This window comes from Megalobrama amblycephala, linkage group LG3, assembly GCF_018812025.1.
Source record: "Megalobrama amblycephala isolate DHTTF-2021 linkage group LG3, ASM1881202v1, whole genome shotgun sequence".
NCBI lineage: Eukaryota > Metazoa > Chordata > Actinopteri > Cypriniformes > Xenocyprididae > Megalobrama > Megalobrama amblycephala.
Genome location: NC_063046.1, coordinates 57,022,022 through 57,038,212, shown reverse-complemented (window position 1 = coordinate 57,038,212; position 16,191 = coordinate 57,022,022). Strand labels below are relative to the sequence as shown.

Genomic DNA, 16,191 nt, shown 5'->3' with positions numbered 1-16,191 from the left:
AACAACATTTTATTTTAAATTTATTGCAAAATATGCATTTATATACAAATATTTAAGTAGTTTAAGAGCATAGGGAGACTCTATTACATCATTCACATTGCTTCATGGGAGTGGGTGGAGATAAATAGTTATTTTGGCAGGATATGCTTCTTGCAATTATCTGGTTGGTGGAGATTTATTTTCAGAATCGTGGGTAATGTAGTTTTCACCAGGAATAGGTTGAAATAAGCTTCATTCGGTAAGAATGAACACATCCTACCTGCCTGTCAATGTATGATTTTACATACCCTTGTACACCCTGCTTGCACAGACATCATACGTCATCAGCACACTGTTTCATGCTATGTAGAGTTTATACAGACAGACCTCAATCATGGAGCACTACAAACAAACAGCAGACACCTTTTACAGTTCCTATCAAATCAAAACAACAAGCTTATGCTGCTCATGCCATAACTACAAAGAGATGGCAACCTGTGACGTTAGTACTCGGAGTTGTTCAGTCAGACTCGGAATTATGCGTATCCATGTCAACAGTATCAACGGCGAAATTAATCTGCAGCAGTCAGGTACAAGCTCTCTAAGTTGTTTACATTCATTATTGTTGTAATATTATGTGCTTTGAGACACAAGCTAGTTGGCATCTCTTGTGACAAACACGCAGCTGTGTGTGTGTCTTCATGAGTTTTGGAGGAGGTGTGGCTTTGGACGCCGATTTGCAGGGAGGGTGGAATCATATGCTTTCAATGCTAGCAAGCTAAAGTTAGAATTTTCCAGATCACCTACTGCACCTTTAACAAAGGCATATACCATCTATTAACAACCTCGAGGCACACAGTACGGCTGTCTTTAAAGGTTTATAAGATATCTTTAAAAATCAGTTCCCCTATGGAGAAAATGAAAGGTTTTATACTTCCAGAGCCCGACTGTTGCACTCCATTATCAGACCAGCAATATCAAGCAACAAATACTGTAGTAACATAAATGCTACTGAATATTTAAAATCAAAGGTGAAGATCATTAATATGTCCTGTACCAAATCTCAATAGGAAACAGAGTATGTCAACACAGGGACAAAAATGATCATCAAATCATTTCTTGGAGTCTTTGTTCCCACCAATTAGCTCTATTTCCCAACCCTTGCAAATGACTGCAGCCTGCTAGATATCACATCAAATCTTCATCATCTGTCATTTACTCCTGCTCTCCTCGCCGCAAAATTAAACTGGAGCTTTGCCAACAAATCTTCCAGCCAAAAATTAGACAGAAGCTGGACTACTGTAGCAATGCGGATGTTAATGAATGCAAATACATGCATGATATTGTCAGAAATAAGTAAATTATTTACATTATACACAATATGTAAAAAACTTTTCTGATCATATTTTTTTCCAGGCACATCTTACCAATTCCAAACCACATTAATCTTAATAACTACTATTAATTTTGTATTTAATAATTTATAAGTGATATATAATTGTTCATGAAGGTGGAAAAGAAAAACTCCTTATATTCAGGTGTGCATAATTATTAGGTACATTTTCTTTTATAGATAAAATGACCCAAAAAAAGACATTTTACTCAGATTGAAAAGTCAAAAATTATTAACCCCTTACGCCCTGAGGGTATTTTCAGAGTTTTTTTTCTTTTCTGAGTGACAAACAAAAAAGTAAAAACTTGTAACTTGGAGAGTCAAAAGGTTGGTATCGTTTGAAAGGAAACTTTTTAAATTTTTAAATACATTTTTTTTAATTTGGACATTCTCATGCTGAGAAACTGCAAATAAACAAAAAAAAAAAAAGTGGAAAAAAGGGAAAATTTACATATCTTTTTAATTTAAAATGGAATATCTCATGAAGGAAATAAGGTAGCAGGTTCATTCTTTTTTGGTGATGTTCCTCTATATGTGAGCTCAAATTTTGTGGATGAAATTTTCTGGTGATCACATGAAGAAATCAAAAGTCACAGCATTTGGAGCAAAGGTAGGCATTTTTATTTATTTTTTTTATTTTTTTATTTTTTTTTCTGAGTGACATGCACAAAAATAATGACTTATAACTTATAATGACTTATAAAATCTCGACTTATAAAAAACAGTTAATATAAAATTTAATTTACATTTTTAAATTAAAAAAAAAATAATTACATTTGGACATTCTCATGCTGAGAAACTGCTGATAAAGACAAAAATTCTTTACATATGGGTCTTACGGGGCTTCACGTACAAAAACTGGCTCAAGTTTAGTCAAAGCCCAAAAACAGTTATACATGTTGTATTCTACTCAGTGAGACCTTTCAAATGACATATAACAAATGATTATCTGAGCTGTATGATGCTTTTGACACATTGTAGTACATTGTACAATTTTTTTCATAAATCATGATTTTTTTTATTATTATTTTTCAGCAAATAACTGACTGTTTATATATATATATATATAGGCTTTATAGAGAGACAGATTGAGAGTGACTCTTGAAGGACCAGCACCACTCTTATACCACTGTTTGAAGAATTTATCTTCCAGAATCTGACAGTAAGTTTTGGGAGTTCATTTTTAGTTCATCTCTTACCCTGAAGTCTGTTTTGCAGAGATGGACTAAAAATGAACTCGAAAAAAATGAGTCACTCTCAATCTGTCTGTCTATAAAGCCTATAAAAAAGTAGTCTTCATGTATTTTACAATACTTCAGCTTGTGATTCTTACTAAGTGGGGGTAATTTTTTTAGGATTCTTTACCTAATCTAAGTCTCTGAGATCCTGACACCTTGCACTTCTGGAGACTCCAGGTAGGTTACAGTTCTGAGAAATGGTGGCGCTGGAGACTAAAGGGTTCTTTATGGTTTCACACTTAATTCCTCACCTTAATTCTTAATTATTTTGCAGTTAACATGTGTCTTTTCTTTTCCACCTGTTTTTGTCTGACCCTGCTGACCCACTGAGCATTTCACTGTCCAACTGCAATTTCTAGTATTGCATCCTTCTCATGGACATTTAATAATTTTTTTTCCTTTTTACTTTTCTGAGTTAAATGTCTTTTTTGGCTCATTTTATCTGTAAAAGAAAACATACCTAATAATTATGAACACCTGAATATAAGGCGTTTTTCATTTCCAGCCTTCATGAACAATTATTTATTCACTTATAAATGATTAAATACAAAATTAATAGTAGTTATTAATATTAATGTGGTTTGGAATCAGTAAGATGTGGCTGGAAAAAAAATATGATCAGAAAATCAACGTACCTAATAATTCTGCACGCATTATATAATATACAATATTACTATCACATTGTTTTGGCAAATCTCCAGTTGTTTTCTATGGGACAATGTGTAAAGCTGTGATAACTAAAATAAGTCTATATACAAATTACTCATGGCTTTGCTTTTGTGATGGATGACAAGTGTGAAAGAAAGAAAGAAAGAAAGAAAGAAAGAAAGAAAGAAAGAAAGAAAGAAAGAAAGAAAGAAACAAAGAAACAAAGAAACAAAGAAACAAAGAAAGAAAGAAAAAGAATTTGTTGTGGATTTTTATACCAAAAAAAAAAAAACAAACAAAACAAAACAAAAAAAAAAACAGAGAAAGCTGATTGATTATTGCGGCTCTCTAAAGTGCGACAGTCCTGCAGTCAAAATTAAGCTAACTCAAACTCATTTCACAGATTTAACGAACAGCTAACTACACCACTGACCTGTCATCGCCATGGAAACCAGTGTTTCATTAAGAAACCCATGCCTCATCTCTTTCACTTATCAAGGACACAGATATAAAGACAGTAAACTGAAGAATGAGTCTTTACTGACTGTCTGATAGTCGATCAAAGAAACCGCTTGTGCTCGTGTCCTGTTAGCGCTACAGCTGATGTCTCCAAGACCGGATGGTAAATAATATATAATCAATCAAAATGCTTTCATGGGGCTGTTTGCAGTGAAATACAGTTTACAACAACATAAATTGCCCAGTAAGCGCTTAATGCAGACACAATGGATGTGAAAGATGTTTGAAAAGGTTGCTGGGCTAATGTGATGCCATTTAGCAATTTAGTGCAGTGATTTTCAGAGATACAGACGAACAAACGGGAGCACAATTAAGTGGCACAATCTGGACATTAATTACTGAAAGAAAAAGATTTTCAGTAAAAAAAAAAAAAAAAAATCTGTTCCAAAAAGCTATGACTTCAGAACACTTGCAGTATAGTGCACAAGTCACACGGACTATGGGAATTCCATGGGAGCTTCCTTGAATAGTATCTTAAGTGCCCCTATTATGCTATATATATATATATATATATATATATATATATATATATATATATATATATATATATTTATTTATTTATTTATTTATTTTTTTTTTTTTGAGGTCTATTAGAACAGGTTTACGTGCATCCAAAGTAAAAATAAATAAATAAATAAACAAACAAACACTTTAATCTTCACATAATATACATTGCAGCATTGCCACAGTGTCTGAAATGGTTCAATCAAGGATTTGGTCTTCTTAACCCCTCCTTTACCACAGCTGACTCTGCTCTGATTTCAAAACACTGCTTCGGAGCTTTGCGAATCGAATCAGTGACTCGGAGCGCCAAAGTCACGTGATTTCAGCAGTTTAGCCGTTTGATAGGAGATCCGGGTCACTGATTCGATTCGAGCTCCGAAGCAGTGTTTTGAAATTGGCCCATCATTATATTGTTGAAAAGTCTTTGTTTTTTGGCTCACAAAAAGTATTCTTGTCACTTTATAATATTAAGGTAGAACTACTGAACTCGCATGAACTGTTTTAAATAGGTTTTTAGTACCTTTATGGATCTTGAGAGAGGAAATGTCATTGCTTTGAATGCAGGCCTCACTCAGCCATCGGATTTAATCAAAAATATCTTAATTTGTGTTCCGAAGATGAATGAAGGCCTTACGGTGTAGAACGACATGAGGGTGAGTAATAGATGACATTATTTTCATTTTTGGGTGAACTAACCCTTTAATATACTGCTGTTCTAGACTTTCACTGCAGTTCTAAAAATCTTTTCACCATTACCATAAACAAGTTATGTAGCTGTTGAATCGGAGTGCAGGAGCTCTAGGTTACCATAAACCAGAGGTCTAGTCTACGTGATACGCAGGTATACGCTGTATACCCACTAAAAAAGCGCAAGGATACGTAACCATCCAATAAATCACAATATGGTTTGTGGTTTGTAGCTTTTGACATGAAACAAAGTCTCATATTTCTCAAAGTCTCAAGTTTCATATTTTAGCCATTTTACTTCGGAATAAAAAAACAAATACCGTTTTGGCGTGCTTTAAAGGGATAGTTCACCCAAAAATGAACATTTGATGTTTATCTGCTTACCCCCAGAGCATCCAGGATGTAGGTGTCTTTGTTTCTTCAGCAGAACACAAATTATGATTTTTAACTCCAACCGTTGCTGTCTGTCAGTCAAATAATGCTAGTGGATGGGAACTTCTACAATAACAGTAAATAAAACTTAGACAAGTCCAAATCAATTCATCTCTCGATTCGTTTGGTCTGATCGCGCTCTGACAACGGCAGTGATGTCTCGCTCTCATTGAAGTATATGCGCGAGACATCACTGCCGCTGTCAGAGCGCGATCAGACCAAATGAATCGAGTGATGAATGCAGTTGGACATAGTGGTGTATTAGAGGTAAAAAATGATATAAATACTGTTCGGTTTCTCACACAAACCGATCGTTTCGTGTCTTAAGACATCAATGTGTCGTCACGAGCCGCAGGGTTTAATTTGGATTTGTCACATAAGCAGTCTTTCAGAATGCTCTCAATAATATGTAGCCTAGATCAGATGCATACTATATGCATTAGTGAGTGTGGTGGTGCTTATGGGGTGTTGCTCTGGGACAGGTAAGTATGAGGCTGGGAGGGAAAAATCACAGTATACTCACTACAAAAAAACTAGACTACACCACTGCCATAAACAAAAGAGGTCTGCCATTGCTTGTCGTCGTAACACTTGCAATAAGCAATGAACACGCAAAGTTGTACTTTGGCCAGTACAACTTGAAATATATTATTATTCTAAACTTTTCAATAACTTCGGTAGGCTGTACAAAAAAGGAGTTGTAACTGGCTGTTTTCTCTACAGAAAGCTGATCTCTAGTAATACGTCTAATTTTTTATTGATCATTTGATGGTAAAGGGAGGAGACCTGACGAACCACGGTCAAAGACTTTCTGCCAAATAACCAGTTTTTGTGCTGTTACACACATCAGAAAAAATAAATAACATAGAAATAGAGTTGAGATTTTTTTTCATACCTAATACTTCAGGGTTTTCATGTGTGTGTGTTTGTGTTTGCTGCTGATCTAATTAAAGCAGCATTTGATGTTTCTGAAACCCTGAGGCATCAAAAATGCCTCCATCATCGGAACACATCCATGATTATGTTTAAGACAAAACATCTTCTGTGTGTTTAGGACTTTCCTTATAAAGCTCAAAAATCAGAGCTCAGTAAAATGTAAATATTTGCAAACTGGGTCAGCTCAGCGTGTACGTGTATGTGTGTGTGTTTTCAGCAGTACATACTTAGACAAAACTTGTTTACAGAGAGAGAGAATCAGAAGAGATTCTAAGTTTAAACTCAGCATTGTGGAGGAGTGATTTGCATATCTGCTGATACGACAGTCGCAGAGAGAACTGTGTAGTCTGTGAGATGTTACAAACTAAATGTATACATATGATTATGGATGCATGAGTTATGAGATCACCAGGATGAATCATGCTGTAAAACTGTTGGATCAGAGGCCTGTTGCATGAAGCTAGTTGAACAAACTCTGAGTTTCAAAGTTTGGAGTTGACAAATCCGTATAAATCCAACCTGGTTTAGATCAGGCTCAAAGGGCTCACAACGCTTGGTATAAACTTTCTAGTTTAATCCAGAGTTTGTAATTAACCCTGAAGCGTGTGTGATTAACCCTGAAAGTGTGACACGTCCGGCAAACAGCACGGAAGCTGGAGAGCGCCCGTTTGATTCACATCTCGTGAGAGAGCCGAGCAATTCACTTCTCTTCGGAAGATTAAGAGATCGTTATGAAAAATATCATGAAATTAAATGCATTTTAAAAGCAGGAATAAACACTGCTGCTGCAGTGAAAGTTTGAGAAGGCAACTGAATGAAAATACCTGACTATATCAATGCATGTGAATCAAGCAAATAGGCCTTATAATTTATATACTTTCACAAAGAATACATGTAAGCTTAACCTGTTTTAAAGCTTTAAAGTTTTTAAAGCTTTATATATTAATGCATGTATTATATTTATTTTAATTGGGATTTTACCTTTCATGTAGTGTGTAATATAGATGTTTGACAATGTAAAAGGTCTGCAAAGTGCATGACAAGTCGCCAGGAATTCCAGTCTTTTTTCCTGCACTAACCTACACAGGTTTGTAACAAATCTACATAATGCCAGCCTATGGTCTTCACTGGGCTGGAAAGGTTTGCTTTGTGTTGTCGACATGTCAAGAAGATACTGTTTCCTGCGCTGCCAAAGCAAGTCCTCTTTGATGCACTTCCAAAGCATGAGGACTCAGCCTGGAATTGATATGGTAAAACCAACGGCATTGTTACTGTTTATATCACTGTGTATCAAGAGCTTAGGAAGAGCTGAAATTTAGATATGGTAATGGAGGTTTGGTTTCCGACACATGCTTTAAGCGGTTGACCAATCACAAAAGCCTGGGCCACCTGACCAATCAGAGCAGCGGAGGCTCTTGGCAAGGATTGCTTTAGAAAGACCAGATCCTTGATCTGTTTCAGACACTGTGAAAAAAGAGCTGATGCTGCAATGTATATGATGAGAAAATTAAAGTGTTTTTTGATACATGTAAAACTATTGTAAAAGACCTGCAAAATAAATTCAGGAACTTTAAAATAGCAAAACAGGGGCACCTTAATTCAAATGTTTCATAATCCAGGCCGATGAGTTTGATAACGTGTGGCTGACCTGCGGTGGTGGTAAACCCCCGGCTCCAGGTGGGCAGTCCGGCAGCATGATGCTCCTTTGCGGCGTGCTGCACTGGCATTCAGGCGACGGGTTCTCCATGCTCCAGTTACCCTTCTCAAATATCTCACTGACGGACGGATCCACCGCAGGAGTGAACCAATCAGTGCCTCCCGCAGGGTTACAGGGTAATTTACTGAAGTAGGAACAGGAAACGCATGGTCAGCTGCTACACCACACCACTTTTGTGTGTAATAAATGTGTGTGTTTGTTGCTCACGGTATGGGGTTGGTGCTCATGCAACGTGTTCCAAATCCCGGTGAACTGAGCAGAGCATTTGTCACTCTCTTCACCTGATCTACACCAGGATCATCAAAACTACAACATACAAACACAAGATTTGTTATCAACCAGGGAAAGTTAGTGTGCCGAATGTAGTCACTATTTACAATTAATTTCCTTTAAAAGTCTGTGGTTGATAAGATTAAGTGTCTTATGTTTACCAAGACTGCATTTATTTGATCAAAAATACAGTAAAAACAGTAATATAGTGAAAAGTTATTACATATTAAAATAACTGTTTTCTATTTGAATATATCTGAAAATGTAATTTATTCCTGTGATCAAAGCTGAATTTTCAGCATAATTACTCTAGTCTTTAGTGTCACACGATCCTTCAAAAATCATTCTAATATGCTGATTTGCTGCTCAAGAAACATTTCTTCTTATTATTAATGTTGAAAACAGTTTTTGCTACTTTATATTTTTATAACTTTACTTATACAATAAAATTATTTTATAACAATAATTATTAATTAACAATTATTATTTTCTAACAATAAGCAATACATTTGTTAGTTATATAGTTCAATAATATGGTGGCACATGGTGCTAATTTAACGCGCTCACCTGTAGAAGGTATTCTGTGGAGCTCCGTACATCCAGGGCTGAAGCTCCAGATTGGGATATTCCACAAACGGAGGAACAATCAGAGAGAAGATGAGAGCCAGACACACAAAGAATGCCGGCATCACAACCTGATACACACAAACACGCACATTTTTATGTTAAAATTAGAGTTGGGGTTTTACATCATCAATCTGTGACACTGTGAGCTGCGTTATATGTGTGATAGAAATGATGGCTAGCAAAAAAAAAAAAAATCTCTGGTGTTAATTTTGATCATGGCTTGCCTTGAAAAGACAAACAGAAAAAAACAAAAAAAAAACAAAGATGATGTGTGTGGAGCAAGTGATGGTTTGTTGTTGTCTCACTAGTTGCGTCATCAGGTTCTGCGCTCCTATTGTTTTTTTATTTGACGGATTGTCATAAAAGTCACACTGCAGGACTATGTGTCAAATCTTCTGACACTGCCAGAATTTCATCTAAGGTAAAATTTTATCACAACAGTCATTAATCGGGAATATCGCAACAGTCATTGATTGATGGGAATGTCACTAGCCCGATAGTGTCAGTACTGCATCGTCACAAAAATCGTCACACCATCATGTGCATGTGAAGCCGAGAGATTTTTCAACAATGTCACCAAAGAAGTGTGTTTTGGTTGTGAGGGAAAGATGACCTTTTTCAGCTTCCCAAAGAACCCAGCGTTAAGGGAACAGTGGATGCAGTTTGTTTTTCCGGGGCAGCAACAGAGTTGTGCACCTATGTTAGTTTGTTCCTGGAATTTTGGTGAAGAATGTTTTATAAACAAGTCCCAGTTCGACGCTGGATTTGCAGATCACAGGCAGTGAGCATCGAATATCTTTGTTTTGTTGGCAATCGGCGCGCGAGTGCATATAATGTAAACGACATGAACGTTTTTGTTCCCTTTTTATTTATAATGATGTCGCAGCTTGCAGACAATCGCAAAAGCTGCACACGCTCGTGACTCTTTAGCTTTGCCCACGGCAGGCACGCCTCCAGGAGTTCGGCTTTTTTCGGAAAGAGTCGGTACAGCGTATTGTAGGATTATTCCCGAACAAAGCTCACCAAATTACCACAAACTCCACATTCAAAAGATCAAAGAGTCAACTCATTCCCTTACTGAACCATTTGTGAACCATAAAGTTGGACCTGGAAACTGAAATGGCTGATCGAAGATGGTCCCTCAATGTCTGCTTAATTACAAATGCATTTGATTGTAGTAACAGAGCAAAAGATCAAAGAGACTCTCTTTCGCTGTGTTGACTTTAAGAAAACAGATGGATCAGCAAACACCAAGGTGTAAATTCACGGTTATCAGGAAACTCGGCCCTGCGACACATCTTGAGGTGAAGATCACAGAAGGGCACCATGGGAATCACCCACAAGAAACTTTCCCTCTGCCCAGCTTTGCATTTCAAAAGACATTCCAAAGTTTCAGAGACAATTTAGAAAAATACTGCCAGAGATATGAACTTATCACCAAAAGCAGTCTCTAACATATCATATGTATTAAGCATGTCTTATTTTGTTCATGGAACGTATGTAATTCTTTCTGTGTGTTTTAAATATTGATTACTGGTAAATTTGAAGAAAATCTACCTCATTTACAGAAAGTGTGTACTGTTTGGTATGGTTGTGATGGATGAATGCTTTCCAGTATTTTGATGCAAAATTGATTTATGTAAGATGTATGACTTTTGAACCAGCAAAATTAACTTCTCAAAGTTCTGACCAAAATCCCTAAGTTTGAGAACAAAGGACTGTAAGGACAGTATGCTAATTGCATACAAGGACAGGAGAACTGGGCGTGGGACCCCGCCCAAAACAGGACCTGATTGGCTAAAACAATCGGAAAGGCGGAACCAACAAACCGTTCAAAACTCAATACCGCGCATTGTGAAAGTGCTTGTTTGTTTTTTGCTTTCTGCTTTTGCTTTCGGCTTTTGCACTTCGTCTTGGCATTCGCTGAGGCGGCGGACCGAACATCGTCCTGCCTGCAAGCCAAACCATTTCAAGACTCACTCAAACCCCTGCAAGAAACTTCATTGAATTTCGCAGCCGAGGACTCACCAAAAGTCCTTTGTTCCAGCAACTCCTTGAGACGCAGAGAGACACTCACGCAGCAACGCGTAAACCCTGCTATCCAACGAAGACTCCATTTTCTGCAAAGCCAACTTCTTCCCCACGGACGTCGTCCTTCAGAACTCTTGACCGAGCCACGTGCTTCCTTCAACTCCGTCACGAAGGGAACATGCGCTTAAAGGAGCAGCCAACGCAAGTAACACACGTCTCCTAATTTTGCTGAGCTGGTGCAATTTTATTAAGCAAATGAAACTATGGTTGAATTGCTAGTGTATTAATTCTCTCAGGTTACGGTCAGAGAAACTTGTTAAAAGCTAAACAACTGGGGAATCCATTCACCTCCAAACAATAACCTCACGATTTCCCTGTAACTGAATGAATGGGTGTGTGTGTGTGTGTGTGTGTGTGTGTGTGTGTGTGTGTGTGTGTGTGTGAGAGTATATGTTTTTCGTTAGATTAGTTTGTGCATAGTAGATTTAGTTCAATAAAGTCTTGTTTGATTTTCCATACATACAGTGTCTTGTGCTGTGCTTACCAAATTGCTGCCTTAAACAAAGATCATGCTACCTTGCTCAATCATAATTATTAATCATAACAAAATATTATTACTGTTGGCCACAGAATAATAATTTTGTCCAGAATTGGTAAAATTACTGTAACCTCAATTTTTCGGTGGACGAATAATTGATAAAGTGTTAAATATTGATTCTGAATCATTCACGGTTAATCCGGTTCTTATTAAATGTAATTTAATTACATTTTTGATTCGATATTTGGGTTTAATTCCTACAGTATCTATCTTTTATAAATATGACAAAACTAAAGACTTTTCGGAGATTTGAAGGATCCAATACTACTCTATAGGTACTCAAGATTAACATGAGATTGGCAGAAACTGTGTGTGTTTATGTACCCTTTAAGTCTTGCCAGTTTAAATGTTCAAGTGATTTTAAGTTGTTCAAGCTAGGGCTGTCACGATATTAAATTTTTCACACCACGGTTATTGTGGCCAAAAAATACCACGATACCGATATATCGCGATATTTATAGAATACTTGGGGGTAAAAATGTATCAGTCTAAATAATTTTTACTTTATTTGTTTATTTAGTTTTTCTCTTTCAGGGTTGCTGCACATTTTTTAATGTCAAATTTAAGGCATTTTAAGACCTGAAGAAATAAAAATTAATACTAGCATAGTAGCCTATATATTATGGCTGTTTCCAATCAAATGAAATCATTATCAACAAAATCCATCTTTGCAATATAGAGGTGACACAGAATGAGAGATGGCATTAATATATTTACACAGCATTTACAATTTGTCTACATAAATTTAATTTAAATAAATTTTTCTAATTTTAACTTTTTAATTAAAATGTCCCTTAAATATGAAACTAAACTGCCAGTAGGTGGCAGCAAGTCACTGTCTTAATGAGTGAGTCAGTCAAACGATTTGTTCAAATGACTGATTCATGTCTTCATCCAGGAACGAAGCTCGGATTCATTCTAAACGCAGATTCAGTTAGTTAAAAACATTTCTGTTGCACGGGGCTCTGTTCTGCTGTTCATCATTTTGACATTTTCGTTGGCGAAATAAAGGGAAAAAAACAATATTAACAATACTGTGTCTAAAATGTAACTCACATTGTTCATTTAACAATAAGTTAGAAGGAACATTGCATTTGTGCTGATTTGGGGAAAACGGCACTTTTGCTCGTGTGATATTGTAAAACAACTACATCTTATAATATGATATAATGACAAAAAATTGTTGGGGCAAAAAATGCCTGTGTATCTTGAATATTGAGGGCATATAACTGCATGCATAGCTACATCATGCTGAATAAGACGAGTAAAGAAAACCCGCGGATTGGACTGTCTAAGGAGCCGAAAAACTCCCATACTGTCGAGCTTATTTACTTTTTTCGGGTGCAGAGAGCCTCTCACTCTCCCGTTCGGAATAGCTGCACGTGCTGCGTCTTCTTCATGTTTGACAGATGTCAGCGTTAAGGTGCAATACTGCCACCTGAGAGCTCAACCAGGTACTGGCGCTGGAGTATTTACATGTCATGATATCATAAGCGTCCTATTCATTTTAAATATTGTGGTTATCGCCAATACCGGTATATCGTCACACCCTAAATTAATACGATATCGATATTTCATGCTTTGGATATCACGGTTATCGTCAATACCGGTATATTGCGACACCCCTAGTTCAAGCTCAATGAGACACAAAAGACAATTGAATTCGGTACTTGCACGCTGTCTGCGCATAAACCTGAAGTGTGCATGCCTTTCGCATCTTAATATGTTTATACACAGTGAAATACACACAAAAATATGTAAAAAATGCCTGTCTTGGTGGGTATTCATGTAAACACAGTCGGTTATGTCTTAGGTGAAAATAAAAAGTTTGGGAGGAGGGGGGCGGGGTGGTAAATCGGTATCAATATACTGTCCATTAAGTCTTAAAGTGTCTTAACACCTGCTGCTGTTTGTGTCATTATTGTTAATCAAACAACAAAATAACAAAGAGAAAAATAACTCACCGATCTTGACTGAACAACTTAGTAGCTTCAATTAGAATCAATGCATATTTAATTTACACAGTGTAGAATATGCAGTGTTTTATTTTCACATTTGATTCCTTTATTAAATGTCTGTAGTATTTCGTAGTTGACCTACCTGAAAAACTGGTTCAGTCAATTTGTAGGCTATATTTGATCTATTGTATTTATTTGTCTTATTGCTTGTAATTAGCAACTGTTTACATGTCATTAGATATTTGTACTTACAATAGTTAGGCTAGTTTTAGTTTTTGCTGCAGTAATGAAAAATCAATTGTTAAAATCTTGTAATTTTGAGGCCAAAAGAAAAATAATGTTTCTAACTACTTGGTTTTAAAAATTTTATTTTAATTAACTAATTTATTGTAGTGGTGTTAGTAAAAGCTTAGTGTTGAGCCCAGAGTCCATGTCCACACTGTGAAAAAAATAATTATTTTTTCTTTTTCTTTTATTTATTTTATTTATATAACGATTATTGCTATAGCCTTTTACTATATACTTTGAAAATATGGTTTATGCAGGTGTGGCTTATATAGACAGGCAGGGCAGAGCCCTAACAAAATATTCATCATTTTTAAAAAAAATAAACCCATACAATAAATTGCCAATAATGTAATGTGGTAACCATAAATACATAAAAAATGCTAAAACGTCATATTTATGACACAAATGAAAACAAAGCAGTATAGGGATAAAAGTACAGTGTGTTCAAAGGATTGTACAATTGTTCAGATGACAAAACATCTTTCCAATAAATTTTTAGTAGATCAAAACTCAAAAAAACTGTTTTGAGTTTTGAAAGTAATTTTGATCTATGACCTTTGTACACACTGCCATTGTAAGGAATCTAGGTCAGTCCCTCACAACCTCATTTTTATCCACATAAAATTCAATATGGCATCTACCCTGACCAAGGACTATAGCCAACCACCTGTCATATAAAACCCCCACAAAATTCACAGCCGCAAACGTGGAGAAAATAGGTGCATTTTCATCTTATCAGATACCAATATGCTGTTCTCATTCACCAGAGTAACCTGGTTACCGGTTAAATTAATATCGATGGATACAGTCAAGTACCGTTATTTTGTTTTTCACATTAGAAAAGTTGTTTCACTCAGAAATATGTCACAATAAAAAAGTCAAGTTTAACTCTATTGTATGCCATTTATGGATTTATTTCCTCCAGAAGTGCAAATATTGAGCCCCCAGTCACCATCAAATCATTGAGAGTGGATCGCTCTGATCTGTCAATCACTTTCCAGCTCAACCTATCACGTGAGTTTGGGGTGTGGCTATTTTAGCAGGTAGAGCCAGACGGTGTTTAGTTAGTGTGGGACCATCGCTAAAGCGTTACATGGCAAAAGACATTCAACTTCAGGTACAGGAGTGCAAGCCAAATGTCACAGCATTTAGACTATCAAAGATTAACAGGTCATGAACACGTCAAAGTGAACAGTGTAGTGAACGCTACGATAGACACTTCAATACAATATCATCATGTCCCTATTCATAAAGACAAATGTACCAGTTTACATTGATGTGTCTAGTGTAAACAGCCTCAAACAATTGTGTGTCATTTCAAAAACTGCACCCAGTGCAGATACGTTAGATGGGTCTTATTATAAGAGAGATGCTTACGTTCGCTCTAGACAAAGGTTGCATCTGAAATCTTAAAAATGCTGCTTTCGGGGGATGCATTCCAAGGTAGGAAGGCATCAAGGTCAGGGTTGCCAGGTTTTCACACCAAAACCCACCCAATTGCTCCTCAAAACTAGCCCAATCGCATTTCAAGGGGGGTCCCACGATAAAAATTGTGTTTTTCAAAAGGGTGTTTCAAAGTATGCTTTATTTTTGTAATTCTACTAGGTGCCACTAGTGTCGCAGAAACTACTGTACATACTTCACTTATAAAAGGAATATAGGTTTAAAAAAAGGAAATACACACTACTTGCATTATAAAATAGCATAGAACATTGCATAAGTACATGAATTGGGATGCACCTATTGAATGTTTATGGCACAGTGCTATTTAAGCACATTTAACGTCTGGATTGTGGTTGCTTAGTGAATAACCTGTGTGTTTGTGTGCAGAAAAAAAAAACATGTGCCGAAGTGGCGCAAGTTTTTAGTGAATTGCCCCTCTCCCCCATCTCTCTTTGGCAGACAAGTGTCATGTGCTTGTGTTGGCTTAGTTAAATGTGTAAAAGGGTTCAATTAAACACTTTCAAAAACTGGCACTGTCACCCTTCATTCCCAGCATAATTAATTTCTCTCTATTCTTCCACTCTGCTATCTCTCCAAATGTTCTCCTTTCATTCCATTTCTCTGCTGACAGACGGAGCGAGACCAGCGCACACAAAATCTCAGAGAGAGAGACAGGCTGCATAGGAGTTGACGACACGGCTTCACTCCAGCTGATTAATTACACTCCATGATTGTCCAATTAATTCAAACACCCAATTCAAACACTCTCTGTTTACACTGAGGAAAATGTAAATGTGCCGGAGACGGAGAACGCATCGGGAATAATGAAGGAGAAAACAATGGAACATCTTTCCCCTGAGAGAACCAGGGTGAGGAGCAACAGACAATACAGAAAAATGGAAAATATGCACAGTGATGGTAGT

General features: G+C 36.6%; 1 protein-coding gene across 6 annotated transcripts in view; it reads right to left on the bottom strand.

Annotated features, from left to right (window-relative positions):
* LOC125265746 (phospholipid-transporting ATPase ABCA1) overlaps positions 1-16,191 on the bottom strand; it is a 222,834-nt gene that overhangs the window by 61,788 nt on the left and 144,855 nt on the right. For all 6 annotated transcript variants that reach the window (XM_048186163.1, XM_048186162.1, XM_048186164.1 and 3 more), the window contains 3 exons: positions 8,891-9,018; positions 8,261-8,359; positions 7,985-8,177 (listed from right to left, as the gene is read on the bottom strand). In XM_048186163.1, coding sequence (XP_048042120.1) covers positions 7,985-8,177; positions 8,261-8,359; positions 8,891-9,018 — 420 coding nt within the window. The remainder of the gene's footprint in view (positions 1-7,984; positions 8,178-8,260; positions 8,360-8,890; positions 9,019-16,191) is intronic.